This window comes from Peromyscus leucopus, chromosome 22 (assembly GCF_004664715.2).
Source record: "Peromyscus leucopus breed LL Stock chromosome 22, UCI_PerLeu_2.1, whole genome shotgun sequence".
Lineage (NCBI taxonomy): Eukaryota > Metazoa > Chordata > Mammalia > Rodentia > Cricetidae > Peromyscus > Peromyscus leucopus.
The window spans coordinates 48,729,213-48,747,486 of record NC_051081.1 but is presented as its reverse complement, the minus strand read 5'-3'; the positions used below and the strand labels follow the sequence as shown (position 1 = coordinate 48,747,486).

The window sequence follows — 18,274 nt, the reverse complement described above, 5'->3', positions numbered from 1 at the left end:
TCCTAGCCCTTGGAAAGCGGAAGCCGGAGGATCCGAAGTTGAAAGCTGGCTTAGGCTACACACTGAGTTCAAGGCCAGTCAGTTAGCATTGTATAAGACCTTGTTTCAACAAAACAAAACAGGAAAACCAGCCTCCGGGTTTAGGGAGCAAGCTCACTAAAGAGATTCGTCCCTGTGGACGTCTTTCGCCAACAGAAGGCTGGCTTCCTGTGGCTGGATTTCAGGGACCTCGGCGTCCTCTGGCTTCTTCAGGCCTGTAAGACGGGGCGGATGCTGACGGGGTTGGACCAAAGACTTTAAAAGTTTTCATCGCTGAGAGGTTTAGAGCAAAAAGATAACTTGTAGAGAGTGGAAAACACACAGAATGGCCTATGACCTGAGAAGTAGGCTCTGTGCCCACCCAACCCCTGGGGAGGCTGGTTCGTTCGGGCGTTTCCATTCCGCTAGGAAGAGCATCGGTGGGTGGAACCCGGAAAGTGAATCAGCAGCTGGCAGAACCCAGAAGGGCAGGGCAGAGCCACCAACTCGGGGACCGGAGCACCCGGAGCAGAGCAGACACAGGGCAGGGTGTGCACCCAGAGTGGAGCAAACACCGGGCAGGGCGCACCCAAAGTGGAGCAGACACAGGGCAGGGTGCACCCAGAGTGGAGCAGACACCGGGCAGGGAGCATCCTGAGCCGGAGCGGGCGCTCGGGGCGGAGTGCACCCAAAGTGGAGCAGACTCAGGGCAGGGTGCACCAGGATCGGAGCAGACCCGGGGCGGGAGTGTTCCCCGAGAGTAGCAAACCCAGGGCGGGGCTGGGCACACCCAGAGCAGAGCCGACTCTGGGCGGGGAGCATCCTGAGTCCAGCCGACATGGGGCGGGGCGCCCTGGGAGCGCAGCAGCTCGGGGCGTGGTCGGGGCGTGGCCCGGCCGGCGGGAAGGCGGAAGGACTCTTTGGACCTCCTGGTTCTCACCTACAAGATCCCGCAGCCCCCTGACCCCCGTACACCCGGGACTGCAGCATGGAGGCCGGGCTGCTGTGGTTCTGCAACTGGAGCACGCTGGCCGTGTGCGCCGCACTCAAGCTGCCGCAGATCTACGCGCAGCTGGCGGCGCGCAGCGCGCGGGGCATCAGCCTCCCTAGTTTACTTTTGGAGCTGGCGGGGTAAGGCTCCGGGAGGCCTGCGAGTCCGGGAGGCCAAGGGTTAACTCGGGGGGACGCGGGGCTGGGAGGCGCTTTCCCCGGCGCTCCCACACACCTCCCTTGCTTCTTCTCCCCAAATCCCGGGAGATACGAATTGCCTGTGCACGCCCATCTTAGAGATTCAGCGGAGTCACCCTCCACCCCGTCTTTATAGACAACCTTCAGGCCGCGGGCGAAGCCATTTATTCGCACCTGCAGCCCCTTAACGTCCCTAACATCACCCGGCACCACCCACGTTTTTTTTTTCCAGCCCCGAGACCCCTGCCAGTAAACCAGTGGTTGGGCTGAGATCTGAGTTACAAGATTTGCTGATTCCATGTGGGGGAGGAGGAGGGAGAACTTGGGTCCGCGCTTGAAAGTTGGGCTGGGGTCCAACACGCAGGATTGGGCCGCGACTGTTGCGGGAGCCAAGTTCTCGGTGCCCTTGGCTAAGTAGTTAAGAGTAAGAGGTAAAGTTGTGAAACTTCGGTTGGGAAAAACAAATTAAATGGGGAACACGTCCCTGAGTCGCGCGATCTTGCGCCAGGCAGAGCCCTCTGGGTTTGTCACCAGCCCCACCCCGCTGGCACCCACCCGGAGGAGCGCGCCCATCTGATGGGGTGGGCTTCAAGGTGCACCTTTCCAGAGAGGCTCGGCGGGCGGGAGGACCCCTGGTCCGATGGCCGCACAGAAACTAGAGTATGTGTATTTCAGAGAGAGAGAGAGAGGCTGGCAGGGTGAGGGGTGAGGCACGAGACGGAAGGATGCAGAAATGACAACCTGGCTGGGCCGAGGATGCGGGTGTTTGAAGTCGGGAGAGCAATTGTGGCCTCTCTGGCTTGCGAAGTCCTTCGCGAGCATGCGGCGGAGGCTTCAGGGTGCAGACTGAAGAGAAGCTCACGGACGCCTACAGAGCGCCAAGCCCACATTTCCTAACCTGCCGGTAGCTCCCTCCCTCGCTGCAGCCCGGCTTTAAACACGCAAACCCAATCAGGAATCTTCTCAACCCCAACAGCTGACTCCAGCCGGACACAGCTCTCTGGCCATGGAATGTTCCCTGGGACCCGGATGGGTCTTGCAGTCTTATCGCAATACAGATAAAGTAGGCTCTTTCTGGAAGTCTCAACCCCTCTCTCCCTTCGGGGCAGTGGGCGGGCAGCCACGGCAGGTTTCTGGAATTAGGTTTGGCGGGGTTAAGCTCTGGGGCCAGAAAAGGCGCAGGTATGTTCCACCACTGAAATCCAATAGTTCTTTATCCCCACTTCCGCCAGCCAGCAGCTGATTACAATAGCTCCCAGTTCGTGAGAACTTTCCGAAGGTCCTCCTGGGGCCCTACACGCATTCCCCCTTTAATCCTCACTGCAGCTTTAGGTGGGAGTTGTTTTAATCCTGAGGTAGGAACAAGAGGAATAGGAGAGCAACCCTGCCTGATCCCCGCTGTTTACATTCTGGCTCCCCCCCTCCCTTCCCCCTCCTTCTCCCGGCATGGATAGGGTGGTCACTTCAATTCTTGCCTGGCTGCCTGCCTGACCCTCACCAGTCAGATAAGCTCTGAGGTATCAGGAAGACCCTAAAGGCAGCCACCATGCATGCTCCAGGGACTGGACTCCTGCCTTGGACGCATGGACCCTCCTTGGATTTCGATCTGAGAGCTCAAACTAAAATTCTGACGTGAGGGAATTGGATCTTGGCCAGCGCCCTTCTTAATGACACCAGAGATTCCATGCCTGGTTGATGACTGCTGTATACAGAATCCTGAGGCAGAGCCAGGCAGATCTCTGTGAGTTCGAGGCCAGCCTGGTCTACAGAGCGAGATCCAAGACAGGCACCAAAATTACACAGTAAAACCCGTCTCGAAAAACAAAAAAGAAAGAAAGAAAAAGAAAAGAAAGAAAAGCACTCACGCATCATCCCCAGCCCACAGGATGTGTGGGATGTTTGGGTCCCCCTAAAATCATAGAAGCCAGAGCTAGGGCAACACCTCAGGGTGAGACCCTCCCTCTTATCCTTGAGTTCCCACATGGTCTTGTCTTCTTTGGATCTTAGTTCCCCCGAGTGACAGGCAGTGTAGGTGACCTTGCCATACAGGTCTCTGACAACGTTCCTGAAGGTCTGCCCTCAGGTCGGTCACCAGTATGGTGAGGACCACATGCTCCAGTGTTGGGTAAATGTATCTGGGGTCTGGCGGGTCCCAGGGTGGGCTGTGAATATCTACACATCCTGTCTCCAGGTTCCTGGTCTTCTTTCGCTACCAGTGTTACTATGGGAACCCGCTGCTCACGTACCTGGAATACCCCATTCTCATCGCACAAGGTAACCGACACCCCCCTCCCTCCATCCCCCGCCCCCCTTCCCCACCCGGTCCCCAGCCTGCCCTCCTACTGCCCTGCCCATCTCACGGTCTCTCCTTTCAGACATCCTCCTCCTGTTATTCGTCTTTCACTTCAATGGGAACGTGAAGCAGGCCTTGCCCTACGCTGCTGTGTATCCTTCCTGCATCTGAGCTGGAGGTAGAGAGGCCAAGGAAGAGGGCTCAGTGGTGGCATGCAAGACACTCTGGACTCTGTCCTCAGCACCAAAAAGGGGGGATCTGGGGTGTTATTTGCCAATATTATGCCTTGTGAAGCAGGGTCATTTTTTTTTTTTAATCTTTACCTAAGCAAGGATCATAAAATGCATAAGTACATAAAATACACAAACCATAGGTTAGTGGTGGCGACCAGTGGCATCCCTGTAATAGGGTGACCCACTGACCTCCAAGGTCACGTGGGGTATAGATTTGCTGTGTCCCTGCTGAACGTGTGAGGTGTGCAGTCACCCTGCTAAGAACACCACACTCCACCTGTGCTTATCTCAGGCACGCCTTCCTTCCGTGAGCACGTCCCCAGGGGATTAATAACATGAGAGTGGCTGGCACCAAGTCCCACGCAGGATGCACCTGGCAGGTGCCTGGCAGTAGGCATGGCCCAGATGGGGGCAGTTTCCCTGCTAATCACACCCCTATGCAAAACTGTAGTTTAGAAGCTGAGCCTTGTCTGGGTGGCCGAGGTGGTTTGGAGGTATTTGCTTCTCCGCTCATGACCTTGGGCTATATGGCCCAAAGGAGGTGGTGCTTCCTGCCATTCTGTGTGACCTCTTTTATAAGGAAAGGGAGAAGGGTCACATGCCCCTTCTCCCTGCTCCTGCCTTCAAGGTGGATTCACTCCCGGTCAGATCAGAGGATGACTTCAGCTGTCTACTCTGTTCTGTAATCGTGAGTGTATTTCCTCAGTTTATATCTTAATAAATCCTGTTACCCATTTAATAGGCTCACGTGGATTGATCGTAATAATGGTCAGCCATCAGACTGCTCCATTCGGTGGCATCTTCTATGCAGAGGGTGAGGTTTCATGGCAGCCTTTTCCCTGCGTTCCGAGTGTCCCTTTTCTTAAACTTCATGCGTCTTTAGAACGCTTTAGTAACAGTTTAGTGCAGCTGGATGCCAGCCATGGCTGTGGCCCACACTGTGTTCGGCTCTGCTGCCTCCTGGCACGGGCCATCTCTAGTTTAATCCCTCGTTCACCTAGTTAACATTAACCATTGTTTTCGGCCACCTTCGGGGTTCTTCTGTATGCTGATAGCATGTGGGAGGTAGACAGAGCAGGGAAATGGCACCCAAGGCAGAGCAAGTGGGAAGTGTCTTGTTCCTGCCAGCCACTCCTGCCCTGACTATGGCTCCCCTGGGCTCCCGTGGCTCGATCTTTCTGCCCTGGTTGGGGGCTCTTTCGTTTCAAGTAGTCAGCCACTGAGCCCGAGTCCTGCACCAGACAGATGGAAATGGTTCCTCCTTGCCTACCATCGCACACCCCAACTACGCACATGTGCTTTGACAACAGAATTAGGGGGGAGGGGTGTGGACTCTAAAAAGTTCGCACACAGCCCCCCAGTCTTGCAGAGCATCTCTCCTTGAACCTTTCTTGTAAGTGCTTAATTTTGGTGCATTAGAGATGTCTGCATGGGTCAGGAAAGCAGCATGTAGCTACAGCTGTAATGACTGCCTCAGGTTACAGTCCATGAGCACGGACCTGTACGCTTTCTTCCACAATTTGCTTCCGTTCTGCTGAGCTCAGAGCAGATATTCATTCACACGCAACTCCTAGCCTCTTTTCCAAGCTGGACGTTGTCCAGAACAGTCCCCCCGCTTCCACTTTGGCTTCTGTGTCCCCTCTGAGGTCTGGCTTGGTCTGCACAGAACAAGAAGGGAAGGGGTGGGTGGGGCTGCCAGTGACTCTCGGCCGAGTCCCTTAGCACGCGTCCAGATTTGTGTCTTCTTGGTTCGTCCTCAGCCTGCAGAAATGGATCATCGACCTGGCCATGGTGAGTGGGGCCCCTAAGGGAGAGAGACTGAAAAAATGGATACCTTCCTTTTGTGCCTACATCGCTTTAGAGCAGTGATTTTTTTTTTCAACCTTCCTAACGCTGCTGCGACCCTTTAACAGGTCCTCACTGTGGTGGTGACCTTCCATCATAAAATTATTTTCATTGCTACTTCGTAACTGTCACTTTGCTACCATTACTCACGAATTGTGAACCTCTGTGTTTTCGGATGGTCTTAGGCGACCCCTGTGAAAGGGTCACTGGACACCCCCCCAAAGGGGTCAAGACCCATACGCTGAGAACCGCTGCTCTAGAGCATGGGGTTTCATCCACCCCTTTGCTGAGGATGAAAAGGCAGTGCAGGCCAAAAGTTAAGACATTAGTCTTGAGAGGTTTGGGGCACAAAGGGAACACTAAGATGGACGCCCCCCTCTTCTGTGTATGGGGGCGGGGATGCACCCAGAGACTTGTGATGGTTATCTCCTTCCACCTTGCGGGTTTCAGGGATTGAACTCGGGTCTTCAGGCCCACACAGCAATCTTCCCCACCTGCCGATCCCTTGCCATCCCCCACAGCGTAACTTTTCAAATGTTAACTTTCCCGTTTTCCTCCCACTCGGGGCAACCCCTCCTCAGTCTCCCCACAAGCGCTCACTGTGCACCTGCTCTCTGGCAGACTTGGGGACCGGTGCTTTCCATGCCCACATTCAGCTCACTCACATCTCTGCTTGCCAGCCCCCTGCCTGCACTGGCCTGTTCTGGGAGATAACGTGATGCTCTCCCTTGAGTGTGTGTTGACGCTCCTGGAGTTCTCTTAGGGCCTGGTCCCAGACGACCCCTTGATCTCAAAGTTGGCTTTTTGCTGGAAAAGGAAACATGCTAGTAACTTGTCCGCCTGGGCTATGCCGTAACCCACTTCTGGCGTCCCCCCCCTTTTTGGCCCCTCCCCACCACACTAAGCTGACCCTGCCACCTTCCTTGGCTTTATCCAGCACCCCAGTTTCTCAAGAGCTGCTTTTCCCACCGGTTTTTGTGCTTGGGTTCAGCCTTCCTGCAGGCCATCTGTCCTTGACTTTTGTCTGTTTAAGCCATGGCACTGCTCCGTCCTCTGCCCAGACACACTCCCCAACACCCCTCTCTCCAGGACCCTTCCCTGGGGAGCCCCATCTCTCCCCCACAAGGACTTCCGGTGGCCAGCCAAGTGCCCATGCCATTCACGTCCTGTTGCTGCAGCAGGAAGCAGAGCTTGTCAAGGGCCCTGTGCCTGTCACTCATTGGAAAGCCAGCTGTCAGTCCCCATGCCACGCACCTCTGAAGTTTCACTACAGACCAGGATCTCGGTACCACACGCTTGCGTCCCTCGCCTGACTCCCAAACACAGCACTCTCTGTGGTCCTTTCTGACTTCATCTCCCTGACCATGCCCTCCTGCTCAGCCTAGCTGACTGCTTAGTCTCCCTCTGGCCTGAGCTTAGCAGCCACTGTGGAGATAGAGCCTGACCGGCTGATAGCCGATTTGCAAGGCTTTCTTGTCTGAGAGGTAACAGAGGACAGTGCTCAGGATGAGGAACAGTTTGGAAGTTGATCGATTTAGTGACAGGCTAGGATACACCATCCCTATTCTGGGGAGAGAGCAGAAGACAGGGTGGGTCTGCAACCAGACCCTAGACGAGGTCTGTCTGGCCAGTTCACTCTCTACCACAGAGGCAGCCGAGGGTCATTCTTCACCGAACTGAAGTTTCAAACCGTGGCAGGTTGGAGACGGTTAGACTTGAACATCTGGTTTAAAAAGCACCAAATCTGGGCTGACGCAGTGACTCAGTGGTTAACGGTGCTGGCTGCCCGGCCTGATGGCCCGAGTTCAATCCCGGAACCACACCGTGGAAGAACTGGCTCTCACGGTTGTGCCAGCTCTCCAGAGAATAAACCGTAAAAGAAAGAAACAAGCTCGACCTCCGTCCTCTATCTTTTCCGACTGACTCTCTTTTTCCCACACCAGAACTTATGCACAGTCATCAGTGCGGCCAGTAAGTTCGCCCAGCTCCAGCATCTGTGGAAGCTAAAGGACTCGGAAGCCGTGAGCGCGCTGACCTGGGGCCTCTCTGCCTACACCTGTGCCAGTAAGGGCCACCTCGCTCCAGGGACCGGGTTCCATCAATGTCGGGGGCTTCTCTTGCATACTACGACTGTTGTGATGAACTACTCAACAGACCTGCTAAGGGAGGGTACCCCTGTGTCCAAGGGGTTGTTCTGCAGACTGTGGCTTCAGCTGATCCCCGGGGTTCGTTCACTACAGAGGACTGTTAACTAAGAAAGTTAAACAGTTAACTAACGCTAGTTAGACAGGAAGAGCGTGTCTTCTCCTTGCTACGTGTGGTGGCGCACGCCTTTGATCCAAGTGCTCAGTAAACAGAGGCAGGTGGATCTCTGGGATTTCAAGGTCAGCTAGTGATACCATAGTAAGACCCTGTCTCAAAAACATACAATTTTTAAAACATGATTTTTGTTTAATTTTATGTATGTGGGTGTTTTTACCTAAATTTATGTTATGTGCACTGCATGCATGCCTGGTGCCCTCAGAGGCCAAAAGAGGGGGTCAGATTCTCTGGGACCAGAGTTATGTGCTCCCATACGGGTGCTGGGAAGTGATCCCAGGTCCTTGGAAGAGCAGTCAGGGCTCTTATCCACTGAACCATCTCTCTAGTCTGTCTACCCCCCCCCCACACACACACACACTTTTTAATTAGTGGGAGCCTTTCTTCAACTAAAATATCTGGAAGCTCAATATGCAAATGAGACTTAGGATTTTGGGGATTTTTGATTTTTTGGGGGTGAGCACAGGGAGGGATGGAAGGCCTCCCCGGGGGTGTTGAGCTACTGTTGGAAATCACTTTTGCTTTCTCCAGCAGCTCCTGCATGACTGGGCCAGGGTCAGGGTGCATGCCTGCTCATTCGACAGTTACACACTACAGTATTAACAAAGGTCCCCTGTCAAGGCCATTCAGGAAGTTAGCATGTAACATGGAAAGGCACGAGCTAAATCGAAGTGTCAAAAACGTCTGAGAAGTTAGTTATTCTATGAATTTTCTTTTCCAGCAAGGATAATAACAACTCTAATGACCACCAATGATCTGACAAGTAAGTAAAACCATTTTGACTTCCTGTGTGTGGGTTTGTTTTCTGTTTCTTTGTTTGTTTTTGTGGGACTTGGGTCTAACATGGAACCCATCATAAGGCTTAACAGATTCATTCAGTTCAACTGGGCTCTGGCTTCACGGGGCAAAAGAATATAATTTAGTCTTCAACAGTGACAATCTCTATTTAGCATCCACTCCCTGCAGTCCGTGGGGAGAAATATGCCCAAGGGGGCCCATTCTCACCCTGGAGTCCCTACGTCAACAAGGAGATTGGACAGGAGCCCCACTATTTGCTGTTGAAGTGTGTGCCGTGAGATGGGTTTTCAGGGGAGGGCAGCTGGGTGTGGCAGCAGGCACCTATAATCCCGTCTACTTAAGCAGTTAAGGCCAAAGAGCCAGTACAGTCTGGGAGGCCAGCAGGGTGGGTAGCCATGGAACCCTGCCTACTCTGTGGGAGCGGAGAGAGTCATCTGCAAAGTGAGGTCTTAGAAGCGGAATAAAGATTTGATCAGAGGAGCAACCCACATGACCGGGAGCAAAGAAGGCACCAGGACTGGCCACACTGAGGAGTGCAGGTCACTGGAGGCAGGAGGCTGGGGCAGAGCGAAGGGGAGGAGGGGAGGGAAGGAGGGAAGGGGAGGAGGGAAGGGGAGGAGGGAAGGGGAGGAGGGAAGGGAGACCGGCAGGGACCAGAGAAGCCAGAACTGTAGACATGCCTTTGAGTAGAAAGACATCTCCAACTGTGTTTTAAAGCACGGGCTCATACCGGAAGGTAGGTAGGATGTGTGTGTGTGTGTGTGTGTGTGTGTGTGTGTGTGTGTGCGCGCATGAAGCTGAGAGAAGAAAATACTTTGGTTAACTGAATGAGAATTCATCCCTTACGCTGCTTTCAACTTCCAACACAGCATCTTTGGAAAGTGAAAAAACAGAAACCTATCCAATGACGATTAGCACACGTCCTCAACACTAGACCTTTCACTGAGAAAGCAAGCTTCAGGAGAGTCAAGTCTCTTTCGGGAGGCTGTATTTTTGTCAGCTCTGACTTTAGGATGGAAAAGAAGACAGACCTAGCTCTCCTCTGTGGGACTTGGGTTCACAGGAGGGAAAGGAATGTAATTAAACAGCAAAGAGCCCACATACAAAAAGCTTGTATTTAAAAGATCAAAAGTGTCCCCACAGCAGTGTTTCTTATCTGTCACCACTGTTGTGACTGACGAGCTTTTAAAAACAGTGTGACCAGCCAGGCGGTGGTGGCACACGCCTTTAATCCCAGCACTCAAGAGGCAGAGGCAGGCAGAGCTCTGTGAGTTCGAGGCCAGCCTGATTACATAAAAAGTTCCAGGACAGCCAGGGCTACATAAAGAGGAGAACCTGTCCAAAATAAAGTGTGGCTAGTGTGCTGTAGGTATTTTACCACCACAAAGACATCTCAGAAGTCAGGTGGGACGGCAGTTCATTTGGTAAAGTGGCTTACATGCATGTGAGAAGAGCTGGCTTCACTCAACACTTCCTAAACTGTAATCAGCACAGGCAGGCAATCAGAGTTTAAAGTCACCCTCGGCTACACCGAGTGAGCCTAGCGACCCTGTCACGAAACAAGCCTTCATGTCTTAAAGGGCAAGTTAGGCTGCTGTTCTCCTGGTCTATCGGTCACATCTTCTCATGGTCTATGATACAACATGTACTGACACAGGGCTGATTCTTCAGAAATACTTTGGTGTGATGTGGAGTCTCTGCTGTGCCGCCCAGGTTGGCTTTGCTCTTGGGCCTCAAGCAGTCCTGCCTCAGCCTTTCTCATGGGTCCACAGGCAGAGTCCACCACACTTGACCACAAGTCTTCGGAGACAGCAGCACTCTGAGACACCCAGGTTCTGAGACGAAGGCAGAAGGGTCTTAGCTCCACCTCTTGGCCAGAGCCACATCACTTCAGCGATGCTTGAGGATGCATGGCCGAGCTTCTACAGGGAAGTCCTTCCCTAGGAAATGTCTGAAAGCAAGGCTGTTCTGAGTTCCGTGATCTTGTTTTGTTTGGGGCTGGAGGTGAAGTCTTACGCAGGCTTCTACTAAAAGCAGCACAGTGTCCGGCTTTTTAATGTTGGAACTTTCTGTTTATTTCAGTTCTTACCCGTTTTGTGATCATGCTGGCTTTAAATATATGGGTGACAGCAACAGTCCTGCACTACCGGAAGCCTGCCACCAAAGCGGAATGATGGATGTATTCTTTCTACACACAGTGGACTTCAAATGACGGAACCAGGGGATGCAACATTGCTTCCCATTGCTACATTTAAAGTCTTTTCCTAGTCAATCATTTCAGAAACCACAAATTAGGTTTGTTAGACTTGAAAAGCCTCTTAGCTGGATATGGAGGTGCAAACCTACAACTCCAGCACTTGGGAGTCTGAGGTAGCCTGGGCTACACAGCAGACTCAGAGCAGGAAAAAGCCACTTGTTTAAAATTGCCCACTTCCTAGCCGGGGCGGTGGTGGCACACGCCTTTAATCCCAGCACTCGGGAGGCAGAGCCGGGCAGATCTCTGTGAGTTCGAGGACAGCCTGGGCTACCAAGTGAGCTCCAGGAAAGGTGCAAAGCTACACAGAGAAACCCTGTCTCGGAAAAACCAAAAAAAAAAAAAAAAATTGCCCACTTCCTTCCCCACTCCCATAGGTTGTGGTAGGGCCTTATACACTAGGGTTTTTTTGGTGTGTGTGTGAGTGTGTGTGAGAGAGAGAGAGAGAGAGTCTCAGTATGAGAGAGAGAGAGAGAGAGACTCTCAGTATGTAGCCCAAGCTAGAGAGAGAGAGAGAGAGAGAGAGAGAGAGAGTGAGAGAGAGAGAGAGGGGGTCTCAATATGTAGCCCAAGCTATCCTTCTGCTTGTGATCCTCCTTCCTCGGCCTTCTGAACACTGGGAGTGCTGGACTAGAACACACCACCACACCTGCCTTGACTCCTGCAACCATGGGAGCTGCCCAAGGAACCAAGCTGTGGTCTAGACAAAGCTGGCCCCTTCAGAGGCCAGCTTTGTCTATACTGCAGCTTTCAGAGCCTTAAGTAGTCTCCCCACCAGGAGTGGGGTCTGCTCAGTCACGCCCGGGCAGGTTAACCCTTCCATGACCAGGGGCTTGTATGTGACAGTGCAGCGCAGCATCTGCTCAGGGCTGTCAGAGCGCACACAGACGCTGCTGGGTCTACCCACTAAGCAGTGCTCCAACCCTTCCCAGCACGCCTTACGGAGTTCCCAACTGAAGCCTCCTCTGTTTAGATGAGGGCATCCCAACAGCCTTCCCAACTGAAGCACAACACAGACTTTTTTAAAAAAAAGGGCCGTACCTCCGTTACGCCGCTGGGACTCAGTGTAGGTTTTAGCCGCTGGAAGGTGTGCAGTCAAAGAGTATTGCTAAGTCCCACCCAACTCCTGGGGGTTTTAGTCTTAACTAACGTAACACAGCCTTAGCACTGTCCACAGTACCTCCTCTGATGTGTTACAACCCGAACACTTCAAAGCGCACTTGCTTCTTCTAGGTGCATGCTATTATTCTGGCATATTGTAAGGAATAAATGATGTTTATTGGAAAATGTTTAGTTTCCTATATAAAATAAACTGTCGTTTGTTGAACTCCACTGAGTCTTAACTGTCATGGATTTTCAGTTATGTAAGTACAGCTCCTTAGCAAGCTAGCTAATCTTGTCAGGATTGCCCTGGACCCAGAGGAGAGAAATGCTCCATCTAAACATAACCCATTCGATGGTTATTTCAACCAGTGCCAGAAAACAAAACCCAAGTTCATTTTTCCTCACATACATTGACAATCAGATCACTAGTTTAATATAAATTATGCTCTTTATCCCAACAAGTGTTTTAGATGTATTCCATCAGGACTTTTATTTTACCACTGCTTAGAGCACTTCTTTGAGATAGAAAACTTCCCCTTTTGTGGCCCAAGCTGGCCTCAAACTCCTCTTCTGCCTCCACCAGTGGTGGTACTGTGTTCCCCAAAATATTGTGCACCTTAATAAACTTATCTGGGGTCAGAGAACAGAAAAGCCACTAGATACTTAAGATAGGCAGTGATAGCACACACCTTTAATCCTAGCATTCCAGAGGCAGAAATCCATGTGTTCAAGGATACAGCCAAGCATGGTGACTCATACCTTTAATCCCAGAAAGCCAGCCTTTAATCCCAGGGAGTGGTGGTAGAAAGCAGAAAGGTACATAAGGCGTGAGGACCAGAAACTAGAAGCATTTGGCTGGTTAAAGCATTTGGCTGGTTAAGCTTTTAGGTTTTGAGCAGCACAATTCAGCTGAGAACCATTCGGATATGAGGACACAGAGGCTTCCAGTCTGAGGAAACAAGATCAGCTGAGAAGTTGGCCAAGTGAGGTTAGCTGTGGCTTGTTCTGTCTCTCTGACCATCCAGCATTTCACCCCAATAACTGGCCCCGGGTTTGATTTTATTAATAAGACTCTCTAAGATTCCTGCTACATCCACCTCTTCAGCCAGTTCTAACCAGCATGCCTCACCACAACCGGCCATTCCCCCTTCTGGAGGGAACATCTGGGTTACTGCCACCACTACACACGCACTACCCTATTTAAAACAACAGTCCCCGAAAGGCAGATACAGTGTCTACTTTACAGATGAATGTATTCAGAAAATCCCCAACCCAGGACCAGAGGATGGCCACTGCTTACCAGGAACGCACCTTCTAGAAGATGCCCATCACACTATTGTTCCGACAGAAAGGCACTCTGTGTCCTCTACCCTGCCCACCCGGAACCAGATGTGTAAGTGACTTGGAGGCAGACTCCAGAACTTAAGGCGCAAGGGTCTCTCTAGAATGACGTCACCCCACCTTCTCTCCACACCCTTTGGGGAGACGGGTTAAGAAGCTGCAGCACTGCACAACTACTTCTCAGGAAAAGATGCTGACATCTTAGGTTCTTTTATTTATTTTTCTTAAACAAAAAGCAGGCATAAAAATACAATTACATTACTACAAAGATGCAACAAAATAAAAAAATCAATCAAGAGGGTATGATTTCTTTTGTTCAGGGGGGACAGCTGATCCAGGATGACTCTCTAAATCATGCAGTTTATAACTTATTACAGTTCCAAACAAAAGTCACCACAGGGGAGGGGACAAGGCGAGGCCCCAGGGCACACCCCTCAGCACTGTCACACAGCGCTGTCAAAGTGCTTTAACGGTGGCTGTGGCACCTCCACAGCCAGGGGAGCTGAAGCCACCTCCAGGCAGGACAGGAGAATCAGTAGCAGTCAAAGGGCCTGAGGAGCTCAGAAGCGACTTGTTCTACTTGGGGTTTCAGCATGCTGCTCAAAGCGTCTCTGCAAGGCTAATTAGTGTCTGGGTCTCTCCACGTCACCCTGGCAACCTAACAGACTGACGGCAGCAGCATGGACATGAGCACTGTAGATCTACACAGGAGCTGATGCAAAGCCTCCTCTAGGGTCCACGGCCTCTCAAAGGCTGGCCAGAAACACCAGCCTTTCCTGGGGATTACTAGCTCACTTATCCTTTAGCTAGCTAGGGCATGTGAAACTTTCAACTCAACTTTTTTTAAATCTTGCTTTTCTAAAAGCAACACTTAAAAGTTAATTGTACATTAATTTTCATCAGAATACCGGAACTTAGTTTTTCTTCCACTTCTGTCTTTTTTATTTCCACAAAGCAAAAGTATCCAACTAAGGAAACCCGGCATTCCTTTCTTTTAGGTCCTAATTGGAGGTATTTATGGCTCTGGGACAAACTGAATAAAGGAGGCAACATTTGCTCTGATAATCATTTATCTGAAGGTTGGGGGTGAGAAAAAGTGAAGCTGGCACAGACCAGGTTGCTCTCGTGACGACTGCTGGGTGGGCAGAGTGACGGCAGGTGTGTGCATCACGTACAAGCGGATGGCGGGAGAAGCAAACCCTTCCCTAAGGTCACAGTTTTCTACTCGAAATTCTGTTAGTTGGACAAGTGACCTTATAAGTCCCTGTTAAACCATATGTGAAGAAGCTCCATGAGAGATTTTTCACCCCTCAGAATGTTTTATTCCCCTGAATCCTTCACATTAGTTGCCTCGTACAGCTGCAACACACCATGATTCTCCAAACTCTTATACATATATACATGCACAGCATCCAAAATTTAAACTTTTGCCTTTTGTACTCAAATACTTCAATTATTCATGTGTAAACTTGACATTATTTCACCTTAATAAAATTTATTAAAAATATATATATATATACTCTCCAATTCAGAATAGGGTAGAACCTCCCACGGTGTAACAAAATCTTTATATAAAATATTAATTCAGTCTCCTTTTAAACAACTCTGATGAATGGAAATAGTTCTTCTATATAAATTTTATATATTTTCATTTTTAAATCTGAAGGAGGGAGGGAGGGAGGGAGGGAGGAGGGAGGGAGGGAGGGAGGGAGGGAGGGAGGGAAGCTGGGTGCTGAAGCAGAGCTACAGAGCACAGCGGCTTCCAGGGAAATGGCACGCACATCTAGTCTTAACAGACGGATGGAAGATGCAGCCAGGCCACCTGAAGGTCACAGGGGTGGGATTTAGTATACCAGTAGGCCAAAGGCCACTATTTCCACAATAGAATCTATAATGAGGATCAAACTTTGTACAACATCTCTACACTGACCCCAGAGGGAAGCAATGAAAATGTCTCCTGGAGTCACTGAAATATAGGCAAACATTTCAGCATCATCTTCAACTTTGCATATCTACAGACCTGATGCTGCCCACTGCTGCCCTCCACTGTGGGGTGGACACACCTACCCAGGCCGAAGCATGACAGGATAGGTCCCGCCCATTCTCTAGCCTCGGCAGCAATAACAACGAGAATCAGAGTAAGCGCTTTTGAGGCTGCCTCTTCCCAGATAGCAAAGCTGATACACCACCATACAGTTCGTTTGTTTCAGGATCACATTTAAATATTAAAATATATCTACAATACGTTAGTTTTCTTTATATTTGAGACAATTTTTGAATCTTGAATGAAAAATGTGAAAAATTGCCTTTATCATAAATAAAAACACATCTAGGGTAACCAGCAAGTTCAAAGCAAAGGAAATACTTTGTAGTTACAGACCAGCTGACGTCTGTAAAAAGGGCTGAAAAACTAACAGATGTCCATCACACACACTGGTTTCAATACAATCGTTACTGTTCTATGGCCCGATACATTATGCTGTCCGTCCTATACCAGACAGGCTATCACTGACCCACGCTGCAGGTCAAGAGCGCACTACTTCCCCACAAAGTGAGCTGCATCCTAAGAGCTGGTAAACACTTGCTCTTTCTCTTCTTAAATACAGAAAAGGGCTGAGATTTGGGGGGAAAGAAAATTAAATTAAGGCATTCAAAATGGGTCAAGTTGTCTACCACAAGCATTAGGAACTGGAGTAATTAACTGCAAACTTTTTGTTACAGTTCCTGTTTACACAAACATGCATCCTGTCAGGTACATGAATGAAGGATATAAGCGCCAACACATGGCTTCATACAAGTGCACAGTTGCAACTGAAGTAATGATATCTGATTCATGTGTATAAAAATAAAACAGTAAGTTAAAAATACCTTCTTGCAGTATTACAGTACACTGTGTTCTTATGTGTGGTGTGTGTGTATATATATGAGGCTCAACTCCTATGTACAGACATACATGGATACAACATCACGGTCACTTTTGAAGATGGAGTCGGCATCACTGCAGTGGCATCCACTCCCCGTTCTTCTGGCTAACGTGCAGGTGGAAACCCAAATGTCATCTCTTCTTAGTCCTTCTGGTCAATGTAGTGTGACCGCCAAGGGCTCTAGGAAGGAAGTCTTGAAGAGTCGCACGACACCTTTATTCACCAATCACTGCTGTCCAACTTGTTTCAAAGCAGCCCAGAAAAATTCTCCATGATTTAAAATTTTTTCAGGGGAAAGGAAACGTGTGTGTGTGTGTGTGTGTGTGTGTGTGTGTGTGTGTGTGTGTGTATCAGTCTCTCAGTAGAATACAGCTTTTTAGTTAAGTTTTGAAACGTCATATTTCAGTCTTGTGGCTGAAGAAGAACTGCTTTCACAGAAGGCAGTTAGCTAGAAAGGAAGGAGAATGGTGTTAGTCGATACAGTCAAGTAAGAGGCTGTTGTATTCCCTGAACAGGAGTTTTGTTGACTTTTATCACTAGACGACATTTCCTCTGTATTTCTAACACTCAGTTCATGCATTAACATACTCAGTTGTATTACTTTTCTTAGTTTTAGGTACATGCAATTGTATTCTTTCTAAATACAACAATGGACTTTCTAAGTCCCATACTGGCCAAAAACATTTAATGCAGTTAATCAGCTCTATTAGGGTTAAATGATGTGCTAAAGCAGCGGTTCTCAACCTGTGGGTAATGACCCCTTTGGCAAATCTCTATCTCCAAAAATATTTACATTACTATTCATAACAGTAGCAAAACTACAGTCATGAATTAGCCAGGAAAAGAACTTTATGGTTGGGGTCACCACAGCATGAGGAGCTGTATTAAAGGGCTTCATCATGAGAAGGTTGAAACCCACTGGGCTACAGGGTCTTTCTTGTTTGAGCACTGATCTACTAGCTGCCTTATGTAGCCCAAACAGCAGGATTTATGGCCAGGCTTTACACAGCCATAGGACCTCATGCCATGTTTTTCATTCCTATAAGATAGGAGTAAAAGACTAGACTCTAGCCACTAGAATATAGCTCAAGGCCCTGGGTTCCATCCTCCCTTACCATAAAAAGACACTAAAGAGGAATAAACACGCTGTAGTATATATATGTAAAGACAGTCACAGCCTGTATAGAGGTCACAGAGTCACATGATACAAGTGCACGATGTCACAACATGCTCAGTTGATACAGATTACTTAAGTGTCTACTCTACATGAAGATTTAAAGTTGTGAGGCTTAACTTCCATTCAATCTTGTTATTATGCAAACATTCTACACTCTTTTCTGTCCTCTGAGGCAGGGTCTCACTACCCAGCCTGTGGAGTGGGACTGCAGCCTTGCATGCTGCAATGACAAGGTCTCATGTAGCCTAGAATAGCCTCAAATTCACTATGGAGCTGGAAGATGACCTTGAACTCTACGCCCCCCACCTCTCAAGTCCTGGGATTACAAGTATGCCACAAAGCCTGGCTTTACATTTCTTAAAAGCACAGAATTGTTCACAGCATGTCACTCATATTCTTTCTAGCAAAGGTAGCATTAAATTCTTGCAAAATTTCACTGCATCACAGAAACAAATCAGAAAGATGCTTCACTGAACTTAATGGATTTATAGTTTTTATGGCTTTAATTCTTGCAAGTTAGAAAGAAGGAAGGACAAAGAATAGAGGGAGAAAGAAATCCATGCTATGTTCACAAACTAGTCTGAGACTGAAAACACGGAAGTTTTAATTCTCTGTATACAGCTTCTCTGGAATGCATCAAAAGTACCAGAGTTTTTTCCTTTTCTTATTTCTACATGTTTAATTTCTAAGATAAAATATTTTAATTTCAACAACACTTAAAATTGATAGCCAATAAAGAATCTGAACATAGCATTTTACTTTTACATTTGCCACGGAAAT

The 18,274-nt window shown here is 49.4% G+C and overlaps 2 protein-coding genes across 5 annotated transcripts in view; one reads left to right on the top strand and one right to left on the bottom strand.

Moving 5' to 3' along the window:
* The first annotated feature begins 888 nt into the window (after positions 1 to 888).
* On the top strand, positions 889 to 11,207 carry Slc66a3 (solute carrier family 66 member 3). The gene is made up of 7 exons (XM_028877680.2): positions 889 to 1,149; positions 3,398 to 3,480; positions 3,582 to 3,651; positions 5,466 to 5,523; positions 7,521 to 7,641; positions 8,618 to 8,659; positions 10,777 to 11,207. Exons 1-7 carry the CDS (start codon positions 1,007 to 1,009, stop codon positions 10,866 to 10,868), a joined length of 609 nt encoding a protein of 202 aa, XP_028733513.1. The 5' UTR covers positions 889 to 1,006; the 3' UTR covers positions 10,869 to 11,207.
* A 2,366-nt stretch (positions 11,208 to 13,573) lies between these two features.
* Positions 13,574 to 18,274, bottom strand: part of Rock2 (Rho associated coiled-coil containing protein kinase 2) — a 104,206-nt gene continuing 99,505 nt past the window's right edge. For all 4 annotated transcript variants that reach the window (XM_028877677.2, XM_037198154.1, XM_028877678.2 and 1 more), the window contains one exon: positions 13,574 to 16,765. Coding sequence is in view for 1 of the 4 variants with exons in the window: in XM_028877678.2 (XP_028733511.1) it covers positions 16,762 to 16,765 (4 nt within the window). In the remaining 3 variants the exon portion in view is untranslated. The remainder of the gene's footprint in view (positions 16,766 to 18,274) is intronic.

Excerpts from the sequence above, each read along its gene's own strand:
- Slc66a3 (XM_028877680.2), top strand. The coding sequence starts at position 1,007 with ATGGAGGCCGGGCTGCTGTGGTTCTGCAACTGGAGCACGCTGGCCGTG. Across the intron at positions 1,150-3,397 it reads TTACTTTTGGAGCTGGCGGG|GTTCCTGGTCTTCTTTCGCT; the intron begins GTAAGGCTCCGG and ends TCCTGTCTCCAG. Across the intron at positions 5,524-7,520 it reads GGATCATCGACCTGGCCATG|AACTTATGCACAGTCATCAG; the intron begins GTGAGTGGGGCC and ends TTCCCACACCAG.